The 24733-nt window shown below is 43.5% G+C and overlaps 1 protein-coding gene across 6 annotated transcripts in view; it reads left to right on the top strand.

Moving 5' to 3' along the window:
- Window positions 1-3038: 3038 nt before the first annotated feature.
- The window catches only part of si:ch1073-416j23.1 (rac GTPase-activating protein 1), a 28054-nt gene continuing 6359 nt past the window's right edge, over window positions 3039-24733 (top strand). For 2 of the 6 annotated variants that reach the window (XM_031320512.2, XM_035997241.1), the window contains exons 1-14: window positions 3039-3143; window positions 5983-6082; window positions 9208-9410; window positions 9565-9704; window positions 10340-10412; window positions 10688-10741; window positions 11011-11109; window positions 11217-11355; window positions 13495-13619; window positions 14482-14643; window positions 15073-15168; window positions 18148-18346; window positions 19260-19365; window positions 20688-20820. In XM_031320512.2, the coding sequence (XP_031176372.1) occupies window positions 5992-6082; window positions 9208-9410; window positions 9565-9704; window positions 10340-10412; window positions 10688-10741; window positions 11011-11109; window positions 11217-11355; window positions 13495-13619; window positions 14482-14643; window positions 15073-15168; window positions 18148-18346; window positions 19260-19365; window positions 20688-20820 (1620 nt within the window). In that variant the 5' untranslated portion in view covers window positions 3039-3143; window positions 5983-5991. Of the gene's footprint in view, window positions 3144-5621; window positions 5706-5982; window positions 6083-9176; window positions 9411-9564; window positions 9705-10339; window positions 10413-10687; window positions 10742-11010; window positions 11110-11216; window positions 11356-13494; window positions 13620-14481; window positions 14644-15072; window positions 15169-18147; window positions 18347-19259; window positions 19366-20687; window positions 20821-24733 lie in introns of those variants that run through there. The other 4 variants (XM_031320513.2, XM_035997242.1, XM_035997240.1 and 1 more) reach the window with 4 other exon arrangements.

The following is a 24733-nucleotide window of genomic DNA, read 5'->3' as shown; positions in this document are numbered from 1 at the left end:
CGGAAGCTTTGTCTGGTATTTTACATTCTGTAATTTTAATGAAGTAGTACTGAATGTTAGAACAATGGAACTACAACCCTACAACTAGTATGAAATCCTACAACAATGGTTCTTTAACGAGTACTGAATGTTATTGGTATGGTTCCCAGAATCATTCAAAGTACTCTGAGGCTGCATCTACACTGCTACATTTAGTTTTAAAGACAAATATGTTCTGCTGCTTTACGCCAGGTGTCCACACTACTGTGGCGTTTCCCAGCCCCTAAAACATGCCAAGCAACAAAACGCGACAAAAAGTTCGGGAAAAGCAACAAAAACGAGCTACCTACTGTTGGCGACACGTGCCCAGTGTGAGTGAATGGTCATGTGATCTGTGATGTCAGCTGTGTTGCCCAGCTCCTAAAACATGCCCAGAGACAAAAACTTTGAGAAAAGCAATATATGTCGTAAACAAACGACAAAAATTAAGCAAAAAACAGACAAAAACTTCGAAAAAAGTGACAAAAACATAAAAAAAAGCATCACGTGAAAAAAGTGAGGAAACATTTCCGGCACATGCCCAGTGTGAGTGAAAGGTCATGTGATCTGTGATGTCAGACGTGTTAATATAGATGCAGATAAGTTCTGCTGCTGGAGATAAAATGGAAATCATTTTTGTCTGAAAACACTGCTTAAAACCTACAATGTAGCGGAGTAGATGTAGCTTATCTTAGCACGTGTGTACTCAACATGAAGCCATCTCATCTGTCCTGAAACACATCACTTCCTGTTCTCTGTGTCTCTGTCCCTCTGAAAAAGACACTAGTAGTAGTGGTAGGATTAGTAGTAATAATCGTAGTAGTTTGACCCAGAAAATACTTCCTGGTTCCTTCATCTTTCACATCGCTTCATCGTCGACATACGGAGACAACATGACGGATCTGAAACACAACCAGAACCCTTTCTAACTGGGTTTACTGGGTTCCTTTGCTGGGTGTTCCCACGTGTTCCCACATGTTCCCACATGTTCCCACATGTTCCCACATGTTCCCAGATGTTCCCACATGTTCCCACGTGTTCCCACATGTTCCCACGTGTTCCCAGATGTTCCCACGTGTTCCCAGATGTTCCCAGATGTTCCCTCGTGTTCCCACATGTTCCCTCATGTTCCCTCATGTTCCCACATGTTCCCACATGTTCCCAGATGTTCCCACATGTTCCCTCGTGTTCCCACATGTTCCCACATGTTCCCAGATGTTCCCACATGTTCCCAGGTGTTCCCACATGTTCCCAGGTTTTCCCACGTGTTCCCACATGTTCCCACATGTTCCCACATGTTCCCACATGTTCCCAGATGTTCCCACATGTTCCCACGTGTTCCCACATGTTCCCACGTGTTCCCAGATGTTCCCACGTGTTCCCAGATGTTCCCAGATGTTCCCTCGTGTTCCCACATGTTCCCTCATGTTCCCTCATGTTCCCACATGTTCCCACATGTTCCCAGATGTTCCCACATGTTCCCTCGTGTTCCCACATGTTCCCACATGTTCCCAGATGTTCCCACATGTTCCCAGGTGTTCCCACATGTTCCCACATGTTCCCACGTGTTCCCAGATGTTCCCTCGTGTTCCCACATGTTCCCACATGTTCCCACATGTTCCCAGGTGTTCCCAGATGTTCCCACGTGTTCCCAGATGTTCCCACATGTTCCCAGGTGTTCCCACATGTTCCCACATGTTCCCACATGTTCCCACATGTTCCCAGGTGTTCCCACATATTCCCAGATGTTCCCACATGTTCCCATTGACAGCTGGTCTCTTCAAATAAACCATAAACCCATTCTGCTCGTTGTAAATTAAAGCCACAGTAGTCGTTCCTTTAAGGTGGTTATTAACTCTAGGTCTGTAATATTTCATGTTTCTATCTAATTATAAAGGTATTTCATATCATAATCATTCCAGATTCATATTACTCTTATATGTGTTAGTCTGAATCTGGACCACTTTGGAACCGTTTTAATAATGTGAATCTGTATTGTTCTGTTATAAATTCAGTCTGTGTGGAGCTACGTGTTCGGAGGTTTAGTCTGGCTAGTCTTTTACTTTCTAATTCGCCGATAAAGTTAACTGTAGTTATTAATAAAGTAATCGATACAGTCAACAGTTTTTTTCTGAATGCAAAATTAATCTTCCAGACTGTTAGACTTTTTGTGAACGTCATTTGATATAAATGGTGCTAATAAATCCAGTTGTAGCCCGAAAGTAGCAATCCCTTCAAAGCCACGCCCCCTACAGGATGGAAGCAGAGTGACCCCGCCCCTTCCAGCTATGATGTCACAGGCCCCGCCCCTTCCCGCTGTCTGACCTCTGAAGGGATTTGTAACGATGTTTTTGATGTAAAGACTTCATTTGATACCATTTCATTTTGTATTTTTACAGTTTTGTATTCTGGCTGGTTCACCAACTCTTCCTGTAGCTGAGATCCTCTAAACGGTTAACTGTTGTTTCTGCAGACTGAACTGTCTCTGTCCTCTCAGAGGGTCCAACACGGAGACAGGACGTCTCTGTAGCAGTGATCATGGTGTATGTATTCCTGTAGTGAATGTAAACTCCTCCAGATGTAAAAGCTGCATGAATAAAGAGAAGAGAAATACATCAGAGTGAGACACGTGTCTGTCCAACATGTCTGTCCTCTCTGCCCAATAACAGTGATCCAGTGATTCTCTGCAGGGTGGTGCAGCGGGGCTGTTCTTTACCCCCCCATATATATATATATATATATATATATATATATATATATATATATATATATATATATATATATATATAAAAAGCAATAGCATGAAAGACCACTTTTCTCCTCTTCATTTATTACAATTAATAATTTTTAATTTTATATATATATATATATATGTGTGTGTATATATATATATATATGTATCAGCTTTAAATCTTGCAGTCTTTTAACTACGCAGAGCTTTTCAGAGACTCAGTCAGGAGATTTAGTCCAGTAATATAGTACTATAATAATAATAATAATACCTTAAAGTTTTAATATTATGGATTTAAAACACACGACGGTGACCCCGCTGCAGCGATGACGTCACGGCCAATAGGAAGCGCAGGAAGGTCACGTGGTGAGAAAGCTGAGAGGAGCTGCAGCAGGTGAGTTTACCAAACACTCCTCTCGTCTTTATCCCTCTTTATTCATCCTTTCTTTCTTCTTTCTTTAAACTCGAAGAGAGTCAGTGGAGTGGGAGGGAAACAGACACGCTACACTCTAACCCGCACGGCACGGCACGGATCAGCTGCTGATTAGAAACTGTTTGATGCTCAATGAGCTTCACGTGCACAGACGCCTAAATAACGCCAGAATGTCCCTCCGACTGCAGAGGAGTCTCCGTTATGACATCATCTAATCCTCTGAATAAGGCCTGTGTCTGCTGGGTTAAACGTCAAGAGGTAAAAGTCTAAACTCAACTAACTCAAAGTCAACTAACTCAACTAACCCAACTAACTAGAGGAAACTCCTCCACAGGTTGATCCAGTAATACGATTAGTCATGAAAACATGTCAGAAAATGTCTTTTTCAGTCTCTCAAATGTGGAGAGAGATCTATATAGGTACTATTATACTGACTATCTTTGAGTTTAGATTTATAAAACAAGACGTTTTAAGACATCAACTCTGATGAAACAACTTATCATTCATCAGGAAATATTCAGGAGGTGCTGACAGCAAATAAATAATATAACATATAAAATATATACACATAGATGATGGAATATATGACGATATATACAAGTATTTATACATCAGGGTGTTTACTTCTTACACATTTAGTTCTCATGATTTCAGACAGTTAGCAGGAATATAAAGCTGGAAGAAGTAGTCAGATTACTGCAGTAAAAGTACTAATACCACTCTGTAGTAATACTCTGTTACAGTAAAAGTGTGTACGTATCATCAGGAGAAAGTAGTTAAAGTATTAAAACATTTTAGAAAGTGGAAAGGATCCAAACACATAGACACACACACACACACACACACACACACAGACAGACAGACCTTAATGTATAAAGTAACTAGTAACTAAAGCTGGAACATATGAATGTAGCAGAGTAACTAAAGTAACTAGTAACTAAAGCTGGAACAGATGAATGTAGCAGAGTAACTAAAGTAACTAGTAACTAAGTTATTACCGAGTGAGTGAGTGAGTGAGTGAGTGAGTGAGTGAGTGGGTATGCAGCCTTTCAGTTTCTTCCAGAAATGGATCTTTTAATATCTGTCTTTCCACCATCTTTAAACTAACTTTTTGGGGCTCCGTTCTTAATGTAAACTGAGGGTTGCATCTTGCTTGGACAGTTTACATGGCTAGTTCCCCAGAATCTCTCCTCTATCCAGATAAACTGAAGTTTCCCTAACCTGACTGATATCCAATCAGAAATGTGATTGAATCAGGAAATCATTGATGACACCAAGTCCTAATCTTTGTATCCAAATTTGAGCCAGAAGAATCACAGGCTGAATCGTCTGTAAAACATTTACAGTTTTAAACATTTGTTTGAAACTAAAGGTGTGAGTATTTATTACATAAACGGCTAGTTCTGAGTCATAGTTTGACACGGTGCTGTGGTCTAGTATCTTAGAGTGAGTATACTGTAGGGGGGGCCATATGGCAACGATCCTGCTGTTGGTACTCCATTCATTATGCACTAAAATGCCCAGTCCTCCTCCTCTGGTCTAGTTCTTGTCTCGATCCTGCTGGTAGTGAGCTTGGCTATGGCCTCCGGGATGTTAGGAGCTCTCGTAACGGCTGTGTTTTATAGTAGTCCTATATTGACCTCCACATGGGAACGTTACGAAAAACACAAACAAAAAACATAAATATACACCGCCAGGAGAGCTAGGAGCCGCTGCACAATCGCGCGCCGCCATCTTTGTCGGCTCTTCCACCACTCTAAACTTTTAATGCGTGTTTTTTCGAAGTAATTTAAATGGCCCGTCCCAGAGAGACAACCCCATGCGTATTTATCATGGCTCTATGTATATCTTTATTGTTATTATCTGTATTTATATTTTCCCTTTCCGAGTACTTACTTTTTCAATATTATTTATATTATGGTCACACTTCAATATCATTTATATTATGGTTAATTCATTTTGCTATGTTATTTAATTACATATTATTCAACCTAATTTCACATCAATTACTTACTTACATTACAATATTTTTCGTACTATGGCCACCTCACTTTACTCTACTTTACAATACTTTTTATATAATGCCACTTTACATTCATTCAGTACTTTTTGCACATTGTCTGTTGTTTGCCTGTTGTTTGTTTGGTTGTTTGTTGGTTTGTTGTTGTTGTGGAAAAACTGCTGCTGTAATAAGTGAATTTCCCCATTGTGGGATGAATAAAGTATTATCTAATCTATCAGCCTCATTTCCTGTAGGTTCTGAAACGTTAACGTCACCCAGAGCGGCAGTATCTTCAGAGGTGGGCTTACTAAAACACTGAAAGAGTGTAGTTACAGTTTGCTTTTGTTTCATATCTTCTTTAGTCATTTACATTAGTTCAAATTATTTCAAATTTACGCAGAGAATGACAGCTAAGCTACTGTGTTTTTCCTACACAGGAGGGGTGAATTATTGAATGAAAGTGTAAAAGTTCTGTCTTAAAACAACCGTCGCTACGTAACGTTTTCCTGACGCTTCTGCAAGTAGGTATACGGAAATATACGTATAGTTTAACACAACTTCAACATAAATGAAGCGGAATGAACTTAATGTTCAACTTTCTGCACATCATTGTTCATGCATGTAATCAAATTGTGATTAAATTCATTCAGAAAATTATTGGCGATACCCAGACCTAGTTATAAACATTACTGCCTCAATAAAGGAAGCACGCACAATACTACCAAATTAAGAGTCTTCCTGTTTCTCTATTTAAAAGACTACCAAAGTAAGAGTGTCTCTGTTCCTTTCGGGCTGCAGGTGGAGGTGATGGGGGAGTCTCGTCTCATCGTGGAGGAACTGCTGTCCGTCTGTCTTCAGAGGATCACCATGGAGGAAAACACCGTCAACACAGAGAGAGGTGACAAACATCACAAAAACTTGAAAAAAGCGACAAAAATGTACATTTTTTTGTAAAATTGTATTGGTGGCATTTTCCATTTTGATTGGCTTAGTGGCAGCCAGAGATGTGGACTCGAGTTAAAGACTCACACAGAGACTTCAGACTCGACTCGGACGCGAGATGCGGGACTCGTGAATAATCTTTATTCTAGGAAGTGTCTGATGAGCTGAATCCTGCGTAAACTGTAATCTTCTAAGTAACACGTAATACATAATGTATCTGCCTCGAGAGAGAGGACATCAAACATGTCGACGCACAAGACCCAAACTAAAGAAGATCTGGCTTAAAAAACTTCAGACAACAAGACCTAAACAAATGAATCACTGAATGCTTAACATGGTATCAAGATAAAGGATTCTGGCTCAACCACTTCTAATTTTGTCTGAACTCACCCTGATAGTTTAGCTAACATGTTTTGCTCAGCATTGTCCAGCTAATGTTATCTTCCTTCTTGCTTGATTTGGACTTTAGCGAACATCTCTGGTGTCTGTAGAGATGCAGACAGGGAAATAATGACATGATGACGGAGAGAAAGAATAAACTTCCTGCACTGACTCAGTTTGAGAAGGAAGATCTGATATCTAATATCCAATAGTCCTTCCAGAGTTCAAACTTTGAAAAAAGAGACACAAAAAAAGTGACAAAAACAACATATATGTCTGTCTGTCCTTCTAGAGTTAGTAGATGTGTCTGTCTTAGAGATGTTCCGATACCTTATCGGTATCGGCTCCGATACTGCCTAAAACGCTGGTATCGGGAAGTACTGGAGTTTATGCACCGATCCGATACCACGTAATAAAGCCCTAAAGAAAATCTACGTTAAAGTAGTTTATGTTCTATTTCCGTTATAACTGACTGTCAAACTGGAGAATAAAAGAAAGTTCATGTTTCACAAAGAGTTTAACTTAAGCCAGACCAACAACAAAGATAGAAATCATATCACATCCATACAGAGATAGTAGTATACAGCTGTTATACATCATATCATCATACAGAGATAGTAGTATACAGCTGTTATACATCATATCATCATACAGAGATAGTAGTATACAGCTGTTATACTTCATATCATCTATACAGAGATAGTAGTATACAGCTGTTATACTTCATATCATCATACAGAGATAGTAGTATACAGCTGTTATACATCATATCATCATACAGAGATAGTAGTATACAGCTGTTATACATCATATCATCATACAGAGATAGTAGTATACAGCTGTTATACATCATATCATCATACAGAGATAGTAGTATACAGCTGTTATACATCATATCATCATACAGAGATAGTAGTATACAGCTGTTATACTTCATATCATCTATATACAGGGATAGTAGTATACAGCTGTTATACATCATATCATCATACAGAGATAGTAGTATACAGCTGTTATACATCATATCATCATACAGAGATAGTAGTATACAGCTGTTATACATCATATCATCATACAGAGATAGTAGTATACAGCTGTTATACTTCATATCATCTATACAGAGATAGTAGTATACAGCTGTTATACTTCATATCATCTATATACAGGGATAGTAGTATACAGCTGTTATACATCATATCATCATACAGAGATAGTAGTATACAGCTGTTATACATCATATCATCTATACAGAGATAGTAGTATACAGCTGTTATACATCATATCATCATACAGAGATAGTAGTATACAGCTGTTATACATCATATCATCTATACAGAGATAGTAGTATACAGCTGTTATACATCATATCATCATACAGAGATAGTAGTATACAGCTGTTATACATCATATCATCATACAGAGATAGTAGTATACAGCTGTTATACATCATATCATCTATACAGAGATAGTAGTATACAGCTGTTAAAACATAATAAAATATATGACACACTGGTATCGCATCAGTACTCGATATCGGCCGATAAGCAAGTTCAGGTACCAGAATCGGTATCGGGAAGCAAAAAATGGTATCGGACCATCTCTAGTCTGTCTGTCCTTCCAGAGTTAGTAGATGTGTCTGTCCTTCTAGAGTTAGTAGATGTGTCTGTCTGTCCTTCCAGAGTTAGTAGATGTGTCTGTCTGTCCTTCTAGAGTTAGTAGATGTGTCTGTCTGTCCTTCTAGAGTTAGTAGATGTGTCTGTCCTTCTAGAGTTAGTAGATGTGTCTGTCTGTCCTTCTAGAGTTAGTAGATGTGTCTGTCTGTCCTTCCAGAGTTAGTAGATGTGTCTATCTGTCCTTCCAGAGTTAGTAGATGTCTGTCCTTCTAGAGTTAGTAGATGTGTCTGTCTGTCCTTGTAGAGTTAGTAGATGTGTCTGTCTGTCCTTGTAGAGTTAGTAGATGTGTCTGTCCTTCTAGAGTTAGTATGTATGTCTGTCCTTTCATAGTTAGTAGATGTGTATGTCCTTCTAGAGTTAGTAGATGTGTCTGTCTGTCCTTCTAGAGTTAGTAGATGTGTCTGTCCTTCTGTCCTTCTAGAGTTAGTAGATGTGTCTGTCTGTCCTTCTAGAGTTAGTAGATGTGTCTGTCTGTCCTTCTAGAGTTAGTAGATGTGTCTGTCTGTCCTTCTAGTGTTAGTAGATGTGTCTGTCTGTCCTTCTAGAGTTAGTATGTATGTCTGTCCTTTCATAGTTAGTAGATGTGTCTGTCTTTCCAGAGTTAGTAGATGTCTGTCTGTCCTTCTAGAGTTAGTAGGTATGTCTGTCCTTCTAGAGTTAGTAGATGTGTCTGTCCTTCTAGAGTTAGTATGTATGTCTGTCCTTTCATAGTTAGTAGATGTGTCTGTCTGTCCTTCTAGAGTTAGTAGATGTGTCTGTCCTTCCAGAGTTAGTAGATGTGTCTGTCCTTCCAGAGTTAGTAGATGTGTCTGTCCTTCCAGAGTTAGTAGATGTGTCTGTCTGTCCTTCCAGAGTTAGTAGATGTGTCTGTCTGACCTTCTAGAGTTAGTATGTATGTCTGTCCTTTCATAGTTAGTAGATGTGTCTGTCCTTCCAGAGTTAGTAGATGTGTCTGTCCTTCTAGAGTTAGTAGATGTGTCTGTCTGTCCTTCCAGAGTTAGTAGATGTGTCTGTCTGTCCTTCCAGAGTTAGTAGAAGTGGTGAGGAACTTTGAGGCGGCGAGGAAACGATGGCTTCATGCTGAGTTGGAGCTGAAGAAATATAAAGAGCTGCTGGTGAAGTCTGACGTTTCTAAAGCTGCTCTGGAAGTGAAACTGAAACACGCTCGCAACCAGCTGGACGTGGAGATGAAGAAACGCTACAAGGTGGAGGGAGACTACCAGTACCTGGTCAGAATATTTTAAGTATATATACATATATATTACTTTTTTCATTACTTTCCACACTGTTATTGTTTTTCACTTGCTCCAAGAAGTCAAAAAAATGACAAAAGCTCCAAAAACGTCTCTGATGATTGTTGTTTTTAACTCTGATGTTCGGCAGCAGCGACAGATGCAGCTCATGTGTGATATTCTGGTCCACGACAGTAAATCCAGCGCCTGTTTGAACGATGAGCAGAAGTCTCTCTTGGCGACGTTCGAACAGAAAGCAGGGAATCTGACCATGCACCGGAGCAGCAAACGGTAGGAGACGAATCACTGCTGGGTTAAAGTAAAGATTAAAGTGTGGACCAATGGGAATACTCGGTGTAGACGGGTCAATGTGTACTAAAGATTCAAGTTTGGACGTTTTTTGTCACTCTTTTGTTGCCTTTTCCAATGTTTTTGTTGTTTTTTTTTGTCCCCGATTTGGTCTCCTGTAGACGGATCAATGTTTGAACCAAAGACTAAAGTTTGGGCCACCGGTGAAACAAACAACCAGTCCAGTCTCCGTTATACTGCTAGCTTGTTTCATCATGTGCTGCCTCTTCTATCTTCAATTTGCATTCTTATTTTAGTGCAATTCCTTTATTACGTGTCATTTATTTTATAATAGAGCACATACAGTACGTTACTATATCTGGGCCTGTGCAATCTCCTCTCAACTAGTCGACAATCTTGTGTATGTTTCTTGTCCTTAAGTACATTGTTGTCTTGTTATATACTGTCTTGTATTGTACTGTCTGTTACACACTGAATGGTAAGTAATCTACAGTATGTGTTTGTCTGTAACTGTTTACAAATTTCCTTCAAGACGATAAAATGGATCTTATCTTAATAATGTGTGATTGAATCTCTGCAGACTCGTAGTAACTAACACTTTGTCTTTGTGTCTTCAGGTTGTGCGTGATCGACGAGTCGTCTTTCCTGTCTCACTCTGACATCAGCTACGATCGGACAGACGATGACGTGGTACATACACATATCATGTTTGTTCTTTAACTGCAGGATGAACTGTAGAACTAATCATCCAGATACTGTTTAAAATCTTCCATCGGTTGTTATATTGATTTTTCTTTCCAGTCATCTGTTTATTTCACTTCCTTTTTATTGAAACCAACTTGTATACACTTTAAACACCATATGTGTGACAACAAGGTAATCAAAGTGCTTTATATAAAATATCATTACCACAGTACATAAAGTCTTTCACGGTGAGATAAGTTTGTGTTTTGATGTTGTTTCAGGATCTGGACACAACTTTATTGAAACCTCTGCGATCCCGAGCCAGAGAGAAGAGGGTACGTGTGCCGTTTGCACCTCTACGTTTTGTTCTGTCTCTTTTGAAGAAAAAAGATGAAATAAGCAAAAACACTTTATTTAAAAAAAGACAGTAGAAGAAAGAAAGAAAGAAAGAAAGAAAGAACTTTTGTCAGCTTTTTCGAACTATTGTTGCCTAACTGTCACTACAATGTTCTCTGCAGCTCATCATGTGTTGTTCTGTCTGTTCTGAGGTGTGTGTGTGTGTGTGTGTGTGTGTGTGTGTGTGTGTGTGTGTGTTTCTCTGCAGCGTTCGTCGATGGGTCCGGCAGGCGGCGCTTCGTTTTTGAAGCGAAGGAGGAGCGGGAATATTTCTGTAGAGCTGCTGGAGAGGAATGCTGTAGAGAAGGTGAACACGTTGATTAGATGGTGTTGGAAGAAGTACTCGGATCTTTTACTGTAGTCGTAAGCTGTCCGATAAATGCAGAGCACTAAAAGTGTTAAATTTTGTATCAGGAGGTCGTGTCGATAGTGAAGGCATCGGTGACTCCGGACACCGGGGGTCAGATCCACATGGTGGTGGGGATCACACAGGAGACCCCCGAAAACCCTGTCAGGACCATCACACAGGATTGCACCGTTTCACTCGCAGCAGGTCAGTTCAGTCTTTACAACCCCTTTTAAAGGAACACGCCGACTTATTGGGACTTAAGCTTATTCACCGTATCCCCCAGAGTTACATACCCTTCTCATCTCCGTGTGTGGTGTAACTCTGTCTGATAGCTCCATCTAGCCTAGCTTAGCACGGATCCTGAAGGTAACTGGTTCCATCTAGCTGACTGCTCCCAATAAGTGACAAAATAACGCCAACATGTTCCTATTTACATGTTGTGATTTGTGTATTCACAGCGTGTACAAATAACAAGGACACATGACACACAGCCATCTTCTACCCGTATACATACTGGGAACTATATTCTCAGAAAGGCGAAGCACTGCTACTTCTGCTACTTAGGCGGAGTGATATGCTTGCAGCACCTAAGAAGCGCCGGACAGAGAGTAGAAATGCTTCACTTTTCTGAGAATATAGTTCCCAGTTTATATACGTTAGAAGATGTCTGTGTCTCATGTGACCTTGTTATTTGTACACACTGTGACTATACACTCACCTTGAAGATTATTAGGAACACCTGTTCAATTTTTCGTTAATGCAATTATCTAATCAACCAATCACTTGGAAGCTGCTTCAATGCATTTATGGGTGTGGTCTAGGTCTAGACCATCTCCTGAACTCCAAACTGAATGTCAGAATGGGAAAGAAAGGTGATCTCAGCACCTTGGAGCGTGGCATGGTTGTTGGTGCCAGACGGGCTGGTCTGAGTATTTTCCAATCTGCTCAGTTACTGGGATTTTCATGCACAACCATTTCTAGGGTTTACAAAGAATGGTCTGAAAAAGGAAAAACATCCAGTATGCGGCAATCCTCTGGGCGAAAACGCCTTGTTGATGCTAGAGGTCAGAGGAGAATGGGCCGACTAATTCCAGTTGATAGAAAATCAACTTTGACTCAAATAACCACTCGTTACAACCGAGGTATGCAGCCAAGCATTTGTGAAGCCACAACACGCACAACCTTGAGGCGGATGGGCTACACCAGCAGAAGACCCCACCAGGTACCACTCATCTCCACTAAAAATAGGAACATGAGGCTACAATTTGCACAAGCTCACCAAAATTGGACCTTTCAAGACTGGAAAAATGTTGCCTGGTCTGATGAGTCTCGATTTCTGTTGAAACATTCAGATGGTAGAGTCAGAATTTGGCGTAAACAGAATGAGAACATGGAGCCATCATGCCTTGTTACCACTGGGCAGGCTGGTGGTGGTGGTGTAATGGTGTGGGGGACCCATCATGCCTTGTTACCACTGGGCAGGCTGGTGGTGGTGGTGTAATGGTGTGGGGAATGTTTTCTTGGCACACTTTAGGCCCCTTAGTACCAATTGGGCATCGTTTAAATGCCACAGCCTACCTGAGCATTGTTCTGACCATGTCCATCCCTTTATGACCACCATGTACCATCCTCTGATGGCTACTTCCAGCAGGATAATGCACCATGTCACAAAGCTCCAATCATTTCAAATTGGTTTGTTGAACATGACAATGAGTTCACCGTACTAAAATGGCCCCCACAGTCACCAGATATCAACCCAATATAACATCTTTGAGATGTGGTGGAACAGAAGCTTCGTGCCCTGGATGTGCATCCCACAAATCTCCATCAACTGCAAGATGCTATCCTCTCAATATGGGCCAACATTTCTAGAGAATGCTTCCAGCACCTTGTTGAATCAATGCCACGAAGAATTAAGGCAGCTCTAAAGGAGAAAGGGGGTCAAACACGCTATAAGGCAGCTCTAAAGGAGAAAGGGGGTCAAACACGCTATTAGTAGGGTGTTCCTAATAATCTTCAAGGTGAGTGTATAAATCACAACATGTAAATAGGAACATGTTGGCATTATTTTGTCACTTATTGGGAGCAGAAGGCTAGTTGCAACCAATTACCTTCAGGATCCGTGCTAGGCTAAGCTACCGGTGGAGCCGTCGGACAGAGTTACAACACGCACGGAGATGAGAAGGGTATGTATGGACTTATCTATGGGGGTTACGGTGAATAAGCTAAAGTCCCAATAAGTTGGCGTTTTCCTTTTTAAGATTTCTCAGCTGAACACTTCGACTCTCCTGAGCTCTGTGATTGTTTGTATGAAATGTTTATGACTTGTTTGTGTTTCCTCAGACCAAACCTCAGTGTGGTTTCCCGGAGATGAGACGGTGCTGGTGCCTGAAACTGAAGCTGCCGTCATGCAGTCTTACACCTGCACTGCTGAGAAAACCCTGAAACATGTTTTCCTTTCTAAAACTGTATGAACCCACAGAAACACAAACATAAAGCTCACTGAACAATGGTCCTATAGTTAGAAAAGACAGACACAATCTAATCTATTCATAAAGTCTAGTTTTATTTATTTTATTTTTGAGTCAAGTGTTGAATAAGAATTTCTGAATGACAGTTTTTTTATTCGTTGGTATTTTAACAAAGATCTGTGTAGCATTTCAAGTTGAAATGGAACGATAGTTGTTTATCTGAATATAAAACAAATCTATGAGTAAGAAGTGATCATTTGAGGGTTAAAGCATCAAAGCTTAAAGCGTCAAAGGAAGATTATAGATTAGACCGAGCCAGAACAATATCAGCATATTTATTCAACCTATTTATCATCATTGAGGGGCGACCCTTATTTACAACATCGAGACACAAACCAAACAACACAGAAAAGAAGCGACACCATCACAAGAACAATGGAAAGACACTAAAACTTTGAATTGGAAAAATGAAGCATGCTGCATGCTGATTGGCTCACTGACGCTCTGATAGGTCTGATATTTGGTATTGAATGACGAGGCATTTCCGATACTTGATACTTTAGAGGGAATTCTTTCGGTGCCTAAACAGTATTGAATATGGGACCCAGCCCTTTAAGAGCCTTATAGATAAAGAGATACCAGTGAGTATTTCGTCTCTCTTGGATAAATATAAATGAATTGATATCGCCTTGGTGTCTTATCGGACAAAGCACTTTATTATTTACCTTATCTAAACTTTAATGGACCCAGAATCGAGCCCTGTGGGACGCCATTACATTTTGCAAGAGGCCTTGACTCAAATTAGGATCTCAGGCTTTAACGTGGGAACGGTCAGTGAGATTTGTTTGTGTCCCTCCAGGTGATCCGGCCCGAGACGTGCTTGCCATGCGGGAAGAGGATTCGCTTCGGGAAGATGGCGCTGAAGTGCAGAAACTGTCGTACAGTCGCTCATCCAGAGTGCAAACAGAAACTCGTTGCCGGCTGCTCAGCCGCGTCCACGACGGGAAGTTCAGCACAACAGGTAGCTCTGAGTTATTTACCAGATACTGCAGAAACAGTCAGTGCAGGAGCAGTTAGTGCAATGATATTTATACCTCTATTCCATGGTGAAAATTGTGAAGACAAGTCAATAAAGCCCCGGTAGGACGGGATGGACATTACAGATGGAGCTGGGGAATGAAGACTTCTCCTTAATTTAAGAGTGTGTTCACACCAAACTCGTTTGAGTCTTCACTTGGATTCTAGCTCAGAGACTTGTTAGCATCTTTCAGATTAGCAAAAACTTTTTGACTTCCTCCATTTTCACAATAAAAGTTTACACTTAGCTGATCCAATACAGCCGAATAAAAACTTTAAAATACTCTGACAGGATATAAACGGGGAGGAGGAAGTTGATAGAAACACAGGAAGTCATCACAGCTTTTTTAACCTCAGATGTTTTTGTGTTGAGGACTCGTTGGAGGGTTTTGCTCCAGCGACCCATCCCAGAGTCCCGCGGCTGATCGTGGAGTGTGTGGCTGAGATCGAGAGGAGGGGGCTGGAGGAGGTGAGTCTTTAAACTCTTTAACCCTCTGGCTACATCTACTGTGCTATGTGTTGGTTTAAAAAGGAATATCTTCTGCTACGTTTCCCCCTCTCATTCCCCCTCTCATTCCCCCTGCTCTGGTGTTTCCCCCTCTCATTCCCCCTGCTCTGGTGTTTCCCCCTCTCATTCCCCCTGCTCTGGCGTTTCCCCCTCTCATTCCCCCTGCTCTGGCGTTTCCCCCTCTCATTCCCCCTGCTCTGGTGTTTCCCCCTCTCATTCCCCCTTCTCTGGCGTTTCCCCCTCTCATTCCCCCTGCTCTGGTGTTTCCCCCTCTCATTCCCCCTGCTCTGGCGTTTCCCCCTCTCATTCCCCCTGCTCTGGCGTTTCCCCCTCTCATTCCCCCTGCTCTGGTGTTTCCCCCTCTCATTCCCCCTGCTCTGGCGTTTCCCACCCTCTCATTCCCCCTGCTCTGGCGTTTCCCCCTCTCATTCCCCCTGCTCTGGCGTTTCCCCCTCTCATTCCCCCTGCTCTGGCGTTTCCCCCTCTCATTCCCCCTGCTCTGGCGTTCCCCCCTCTCATCCCCCTGCTCTGGGTTTCCCCCTCTCATTCCCCCTGCTCTGGGTTTCCCCCTCTCATTCCCCCTGCTCTGGGTTCCCCCCTCTCAATCCCCCTGCTCTGGTGTTTCCTTCCCCTCTCATTCCCCCTGCTCTGGTGTTTCCCCCTCTCATTCCCCCTGCTCTGGTGTTCCCCCCTCTCAATCCCCCTGCTCTGGTGTTTCCTTCCCCTCTCATTCCCCCTGCTCTGGTGTTTCCCCCTCTCATTCCCCCTGCTCTGGTGTTCCCCCCTCTCAATCCCCCTGCTCTGGTGTTTCCTTCCCCTCTCATTCCCCCTGCTCTGGTGTTTCCTTCCCCTCTCATTCCCCCTGCTCTGGTGTTTCCCCCTCTCATTCCTCCTGCTCTGGTGTTTCCCCCTCTCATTCCACCTGCTCTGACGTTTCCCCCTCTCATTCCCCCTGCTCTGGCGTTTCCCCCTCTCATTCCCCCTGCTCTGGCGTTTCCCCCTCTCATTCAAAGTCAGTCAAAGTCAAGTTTATTTCATCCATAAAAATGGAAATTACAGTGGTCATACCCGCCTAATACAATACAATAAATACAATATAATACAATGCAATACATAAATACAATACAAAATGTATGAAAATGTACGTTTAAAGTGCTTGTTGTGCTGTCTGATAGTCTGAGGTATAAAAGAGAGAGCATACAGCTTAGTTCGTGTCACGGGAGACCTTAGCCTACCACTATGTTCCATAACTCTGCCCGTCAAATTACCATGACAAGGGTGACCCGGGTCCCTCGTTATTTTCTGTCATTTATGCCAGACGGTCATCATATACTTGATCCACTGTATTTAACTTCTCCCAGCCCTTTTAGTCACTCTATCAATCCTGGCTTTCTTGGTTATCCCAGCATTCCCCCCCAACCCACCACACAGCAACTCCAAACACTACATATCACTGACATAAAAACCTTCTCACCACATCTGTATTCACCTTAAAGGACTGCAACTTCCTCATACAGTATACACGTGGACTTAATTTTTTTGTCATTAAGTCAACATGATCTGACCATGTTAGCCTATCATTAAAAACAATGCCCAAATACTTGTATGTGTTCACTCTTTCTATTACTGAACCTTTAATTTCCACTGCCTCAGTTGTCATCTTATTTCTCCTGTAATCAATGACTAATTCTTTAGTTTTCTTAACGTTGAGTTCTAGGAAATGAGTGTCACAAAAATCAACAAAAGCTTTTATCTCATTTTGATAGTGACTATAGTCATCATTTTCAATTAACCCAATGAGCGCTGTGTCGTCAGCAAATTTAACAACTTGACAGCTTGCCTGCTGTGGACGGTAGTCTGCAGTGTAAATGGTGAAAAGAAAAGGTGATAAAACAGTTCCCTGAGGTGAACCTGCGTTTGTCATGATCTTAAAAGACTTAACTTTTGAGTTTAGCTTAACAAATTGAGACCTGTTCAATAAGAAATTTAGAATGAAAGAAATAAATACACATCATCATAGTTCATCAGTGTGATTTCTATTGAGCCAAGTTTCGGTAAAGACCATCAAACTTATTGATCTATATTCGTGGAGAAACAGGGCATTGGCTCTCAGTTCGTCCTTTTTGTTGCCAATCGACTGCACATTTCCCATGATCATAGACGGGATGTAGGGCCGACATCTCCGTGATTTAAGTCTCTTTAAAACTCCGCCAGATTTACCTCTCTTTTGTCTTATTATCTCTTTCGGAAACTCTTGAAAATCCGCCACGGTAGCCAGTGACCCACTCCGCCATTGTTCCAGTCCAGCTCCAATCCCTTTCAATTTAGCAAAGGAGTAACAAACTCTCACGGCATAACCTCCTCGATTGTCCAAAGACTGCAAGAGGTATGTGCAAAACAGCAACAACCAGCACTTGTTGACGTCCATCGCAGATAAATAAGTCTAAAAATATAAAAGAAAATCTAAAAATAGACGGGGATAGCGTGGTCTGCCACAGGAGCAGCGACCGGAGGTGTGTCAGTCTGTGTCTCCCCCTGCTCTGGTGTTTCCCCCTCTCATTCCCCCTGCTCTGGTGTTTCCCCCTCTCATTCCCCCTGCTCTGGTGTTCCCCCTCTCATTCCCTCTGCTCTGGTGTTTCCTCCTCTCATTCCCCCTGCTCTGGTGTTTCCCCCTCTCATTCCCCCTGCTCTGGTGTTTCCTCCTCTCATTCCCCCTGCTCTGGTGTTTCCCCCTCTCATTCCCCCTGCTCTGGTGTTTCCCCCTCTCATTCCCTCTGCTCTGTTAGAGAAGAAGACGTTGTTGAAGCCAGAAGATCCACAGTTTTAATCTACATGAATGGAGTGGGTTCTCCTTCATATTCAAATCTACATTTTCTAAATATTGGGGGGGAGGGGGGGTCATATCCCAGAGTTTAATGTGCTGCTTCCTGCTGTGTGCAGAGAGGGCTGTACCGAGTTCCCGGAGGCGAGCGTCTGGTGAAGGAGCTCCGAGAGCGGTTCCTCCAGGGGAAAATGCCGCTCATGCTTGGTAAAGTCCAGGACGTCCACGTGCTGTGTGGTCTGCTGAAAGACTTCCTGAGGAAACTGAAGGAGCCACTGCTCACCTTCAGACTGCACCGCACCTTCATGGACGCCTCAGGTATGAAACTAACCGCAACACCTGAAACCGACGTTTGACAGCATCAATATCCTGAATATCATAAACATATCAGCAGAGTTAATAGTAATAATAATAGTAAGCCTAACCACCTTCATGGACGCCTCAGCTAGGAAACTAACTGTACGCATTTTTTACTTACAGTTATTAACAAATAACTTTTGGACTAGGGCTGGGTCCAAAAATAATACATTTTCTGATTCAAATCAATCATTATCTGTGTTGACGCACATTAGTTGTTTTGGTCCAAAATCTGTATCAATCTGTTTGTTTTTACATCATGACAAAACTAATCAAACTAAATAACTGAAGACCATCTTACGTTCTACGCTTTTCCACAGTTCTGCTTTCCACCTCACCACGGTCAAAAACCTGTCCGCCTCGCTGTCCGAGACACATCTGATGCTATTATTCCACAAAGGTCAACTTTGACTACGCCAGCCAATGAAATGGCTCCAACAATTTGAATGATACCGATATCGATTCATAACTGTTACATCAGAAACATTCAACGGTTGTACTATACAAAAAAATAACCGCAACTTTTTTTTCAACTTTCACTGTCTCTCGCAACTTCACTGAAACAAACATACAAAAGACATCGCAACTTTTATTGCAATTTTTTACAAAAGCTCCCGCAAAGTCAGGCATTTTGGGCCGCAACAATCTCAAAAACAGGCCACAAAATCCTGGAGGGACTGATCTATTCTGCAGAGCCACCGTGGCTGCATCGGAGCTTAGCACCGCCCAGGACGGCTGTGATTGGTTTAAAGAAATACAAACCAGGCAGAGCGTTTCTTTCCACTATCCTAAGATAGATAGGCGGCTTAGCCAGACCATACATGTGGAGAATGTGAGACTAGTGATCATCTAACCATCTGTTTCTGTGTTTCAGAGCTGTCTGATGAAGACAACAGCACTGCCATCATGTATCAGGCCATCGCAGAGCTGCCGAAGGCCAACAGAGACACGCTGGCTTTCCTCATGCTTCACTTATACAAGTAAGTGCTTTCAACTTCTCTCTGAAGCCTTCTGATGGAAACCAACACACGGAAATGATCAGGGCTGCGTTAAAATGCATTTTTGTTTGAGTGATCTAATATTGATTAATGGAATTTAGAAATGGATCTTTTAATACATGCATTTTAAGCATTGATGTGTCAGGGCATCTCTTAACGGGTTCTTTTTATAAAAGAATAGGATTTAAAACTCCAGCTTTGTTGTTTTTATAGGATTCAGAAGCTGTTGAAACGCTGCGGGGAGGAGGAGTTGCTGTTTTCTAACTTTTCCTTTCCCCAATAACTTTATCTGGAGTTTCTTTTTCTGCAAAAATCTGAGAGGCTGAAATACACGAACAATAAATGGCCTGAACTGGGACCAGGAGACGGAGCGGTTCAGATTTCTTACTTGAACCGTTCCGTCCCTTTTAGAGCTTAGATCGGCCCAAAAAATCAAGCCCGAACCTGCCCGAGCACGTTGTGTCCGAGCCCGGCCCGGCACATTAACTGTAATTATGAGCCCGAGCCCGATTTAAACCTGACAATTTTTTAATACGTGGGCCGTTATAACTGACGTTCTCAACTACAATTCAGAGTTGTTTGAACTACAGAAATCTGTTTAGAATAATACAACAAGGACGAAGCTGTAAACTGCTGTTAGTTTATTCAGAATGGAACGGATCGCAAATGGATCCGAATGAAGAAACGTTAAAAAAAAGAAACAATGATGAACAACATATTGTTGTCACTGCCCACGACTTGTTTAAACTGCTTCCATACCTCCGACTTTCCTCCACACTTGCTCAAAGGTAATTCTCCTGTTTTTCTTTTTTTCTTTACATCTTCAAGCTCCCGGTGTGATGCGTGCGAGAGGAGGAGACTCCGCGCATGAAGTGCTGCATTTTGTAACTGCAGCCTAACTTTTGTAGGCTACACATTTGTTACTTTTATATAGCCTATATATATATTTATAATATTTCTGATTATGGCATAGCTTTCTCCCCACCCAAATAGGATAATAAGGTAATGGATAAAAAAAAAAAAATAATAATTGCTTGATTAAGGGTCGGGCTCGGGCCGAGAATCTAAACTCTACTCCCTTTCCCATTGAATTGTTTTTGTCACTTTTTCAAAGTTTTTGTAGCTTTTACCAGTAATTATTATTATAATGCTTTTTTCTGATTTCTTTGACTTCCTCGACTTTTCTGTCAGTTTTTCTAAAATTAAATTAATGAAAAAATGTTTCACTTTTTCAAAGTTGTTGTAGCTTTTTTTTTGTAGTTTTAGTTTGTTTTTCACCGTGTAAACTGTGAGTGTTTGTCCAGGGTGATGAGCAGTCCTCGATGTCAGATGGACCAGAATAATCTGGCCCGGGTGTTCGGACCGACCATCGTTGGACACGGCATGTCTGAGCCGTCTCCAACCACCATCATGAGAGACACAAACACACAGCCAAAGGTTGGCTTCCTACACGTCTTAGATATCATAATACAATAACTGTCTTATTCAACACTATGTAGGTATTATAATTAGGGCTGTCAGCATTAACGCGTTAATCGCAATGCGATTAAGGGCCGAGCAGTACGCGTTAATTTTTTTTAATCGCATGCCCCCATTTATTAATTTATGTTCCACTTCACTGGGCTTGGCGTGGTCCTAACAGGCTACTATTTTGACCCTTTGCAGCACCGTTACTGATCATCAAGCTGCAACTTCCTCCTAACACATCCTGCTGCTGCTGCTGCAGCAGGATGGAGAAACACAGCAGCAATAACTCTGAATGGCGCTTTTTATTTTCAGAAACTCTGGACGGCTTATTAGACAAGTCAAAAGCCATATGCACGTTGTGTAAAGCTGAATTAAAATATCACCGAAGAACGTCAAGCTGGAGCTACCACCTACGGAGCTAATTACCATGACTCAGGTTGATGCTGGCAGGCACTATTTTGGAGAGTGCTAGTTGCCGACCTGTTGATGAAACCAAATCCAAAAAAATGACCACAGCTCTTGCGAAATGAGTGGCAACTAACTGCAGACCTGTCAGGATGGTAGAGGACTCGGGTCTTAAAGACTACGGTTGGCTTGTTCTGACCCGTCTTATACATGGCCGTCAAGGGGGACAGTAGTCTCACCTGACCGTCTTATACATGGCCGTCGAGGAGGACAGTAGTCTCACCTGACCTGTCTTATACATGGCCGTCAAGGGGGACAGTAGTCTCACCTGACCGTCTTATACATGGCCGTCGAGGGGGACAGTAGTCTCACCTGACCGTCTTATACATGGCCGTCGAGGGGGACCGTAGTCTCACCTGACCGTCTTATACATGGCCGTCGAGGGGGACAGTAGTCTCACCTGACCGTCTTATACATGGCCGTCGAGGAGGACAGTAGTCTCACCTGACCGTCTTATACATGGCTGTCGAGGAGGACAGTAGTCTCACCTGACCGTCTTATACAGGACAGTAGTCTCACCTGACCGTCTTATACATGGCCGTCGAGGGGGACAGTAGTCTCACCTGACCGTCTTATACAGGACAGTAGTCTCACCTGACCGTCTTATACATGGCCGTCGAGGGGGACAGTAGTCTCACCTGACCGTCTTATACATGGCCGTCGAGGAGGACAGTAGTCTCACCTGACCGTCTTATACATGGCTGTCGAGGAGGACAGTAGTCTCACCTGACCGTCTTATACAGGACAGTAGTCTCACCTGACCGTCTTATACATGGCCGTCGAGGGGGACAGTAGTCTCACCTGACCGTCTTATACATGGCCGGCGGGAGGACAGTAGTCTCACCTGACCTGTTATACATGGCCGCGAGGGGGACAGTAGTCTCACCTGACGTCTTATACATGGCCGTCGAGGAGGACAGTAGTCTCACCTGACCGTCTTATACTGGCTGTCGAGGAGGACAGTAGTCTCACCTGACCGTCTTATACAGGACAGTAGTCTCACCTGACCGTCTTATACATGGCCGCGAGGGGGACAGTAGTCTCACCTGACCGTCTTATACAGGACAGTAGTCTCACCTGACCGTCTTATACATGGCCGTCGAGGGGGACAGTAGTCTCACCTGACCGTCTTATACATGGCCGTCGAGGAGGACAGTAGTCTCACCTGACCGTCTTATACATGGCTGTCGAGGAGGACCGTAGTCTCACCTGACCGTCTTATACAGGACAGTAGTCTCACCTGACCGTCTTATACATGGCCGTCGAGGGGGACAGTAGTCTCACCTGACCGTCTTATACAGGACAGTAGTCTCACCTGACCGTCTTATACATGGCCGTCGAGGGGGACAGTAGTCTCACCTGACCATCTTATACATGGCCGTCGAGGGGGACAGTAGTCTCACCTGACCGTCTTATACAGGACAGTAGTCTCACCTGACCGTCTTATACATGGCCGTCGAGGAGGACAGTAGTCTCACCTGACCGTCTTATACATGGCCGTCGAGGGGGACAGTAGTCTTACCTGACCGTCTTATACATGGCCGTCGAGGAGGACAGTAGTCTCACCTGACCGTCTTATACATGGCCGTCGAGGGGGACAGTAGTCTCACCTGACCGTCTTATACATGGCCGTCGAGGGGGACAGTAGTCTCACCTGACCGTCTTATACATGGCCGTCGAGGAGGACAGTAGTTTCACCTGACCGTCTTATACATGGCCGTCGAGGGGGACAGTAGTCTCACCTGACCGTCTTATACATGGCCGTCGAGGGGGACAGTAGTCTCACCTGACCGTCTTATACAGGACAGTAGTCTCACCTGACCGTCTTATACATGGCCGTCGAGGGGGACAGTAGTCTCACCTGACCGTCTTATACATGGCCGTCGAGGGGGACAGTAGTCTCCCCTGACCATCTTATACGTGGCCGTCGAGGGGGACAGTAGTCTCACCTGACCGTCTTATACGTGGCCGTCGAGGGGGACAGTAGTCTCACCTGACCGTCTTATACATGGCCGTCGAGGGGGACAGTAGTCTCACCTGACCGTCTTATACATGGCCGTCGAGGGGGACCGTAGTCTCACCTGACCGTCTTATACATGGCCGTCGAGGGGGACAGTAGTCTCACCTGACCGTCTTATACATGGCCGTCGAGGAGGACAGTAGTCTCACCTGACCGTCTTATACATGGCTGTCGAGGAGGACAGTAGTCTCACCTGACCGTCTTATACAGGACAGTAGTCTCACCTGACCGTCTTATACATGGCCGTCGAGGGGGACAGTAGTCTCACCTGACCGTCTTATACAGGACAGTAGTCTCACCTGACCGTCTTATACATGGCCGTCGAGGGGGACAGTAGTCTCACCTGACCGTCTTATACATGGCCGTCGAGGAGGACAGTAGTCTCACCTGACCGTCTTATACATGGCTGTCGAGGAGGACAGTAGTCTCACCTGACCGTCTTATACAGGACAGTAGTCTCACCTGACCGTCTTATACATGGCCGTCGAGGGGGACAGTAGTCTCACCTGACCGTCTTATACATGGCCGTCGAGGAGGACAGTAGTCTCACCTGACCTGTCTTATACATGGCCGTCGAGGGGGACAGTAGTCTCACCTGACCGTCTTATACATGGCCGTCGAGGAGGACAGTAGTCTCACCTGACCGTCTTATACATGGCTGTCGAGGAGGACAGTAGTCTCACCTGACCGTCTTATACAGGACAGTAGTCTCACCTGACCGTCTTATACATGGCCGTCGAGGGGGACAGTAGTCTCACCTGACCGTCTTATACAGGACAGTAGTCTCACCTGACCGTCTTATACATGGCCGTCGAGGGGGACAGTAGTCTCACCTGACCGTCTTATACATGGCCGTCGAGGAGGACAGTAGTCTCACCTGACCGTCTTATACATGGCTGTCGAGGAGGACCGTAGTCTCACCTGACCGTCTTATACAGGACAGTAGTCTCACCTGACCGTCTTATACATGGCCGTCGAGGGGGACAGTAGTCTCACCTGACCGTCTTATACAGGACAGTAGTCTCACCTGACCGTCTTATACATGGCCGTCGAGGGGGACAGTAGTCTCACCTGACCATCTTATACATGGCCGTCGAGGGGGACAGTAGTCTCACCTGACCGTCTTATACAGGACAGTAGTCTCACCTGACCGTCTTATACATGGCCGTCGAGGAGGACAGTAGTCTCACCTGACCGTCTTATACATGGCCGTCGAGGGGGACAGTAGTCTTACCTGACCGTCTTATACATGGCCGTCGAGGAGGACAGTAGTCTCACCTGACCGTCTTATACATGGCCGTCGAGGGGGACAGTAGTCTCACCTGACCGTCTTATACATGGCCGTCGAGGGGGACAGTAGTCTCACCTGACCGTCTTATACATGGCCGTCGAGGAGGA

Source organism: Sander lucioperca, chromosome 22 (genome assembly GCF_008315115.2).
Source record: "Sander lucioperca isolate FBNREF2018 chromosome 22, SLUC_FBN_1.2, whole genome shotgun sequence".
Taxonomy (NCBI): Eukaryota; Metazoa; Chordata; class Actinopteri; order Perciformes; family Percidae; genus Sander; species Sander lucioperca.
The sequence above is the reverse complement of the archived record's forward strand: the minus strand, read 5'-3'. Positions and strand labels throughout refer to the sequence as shown.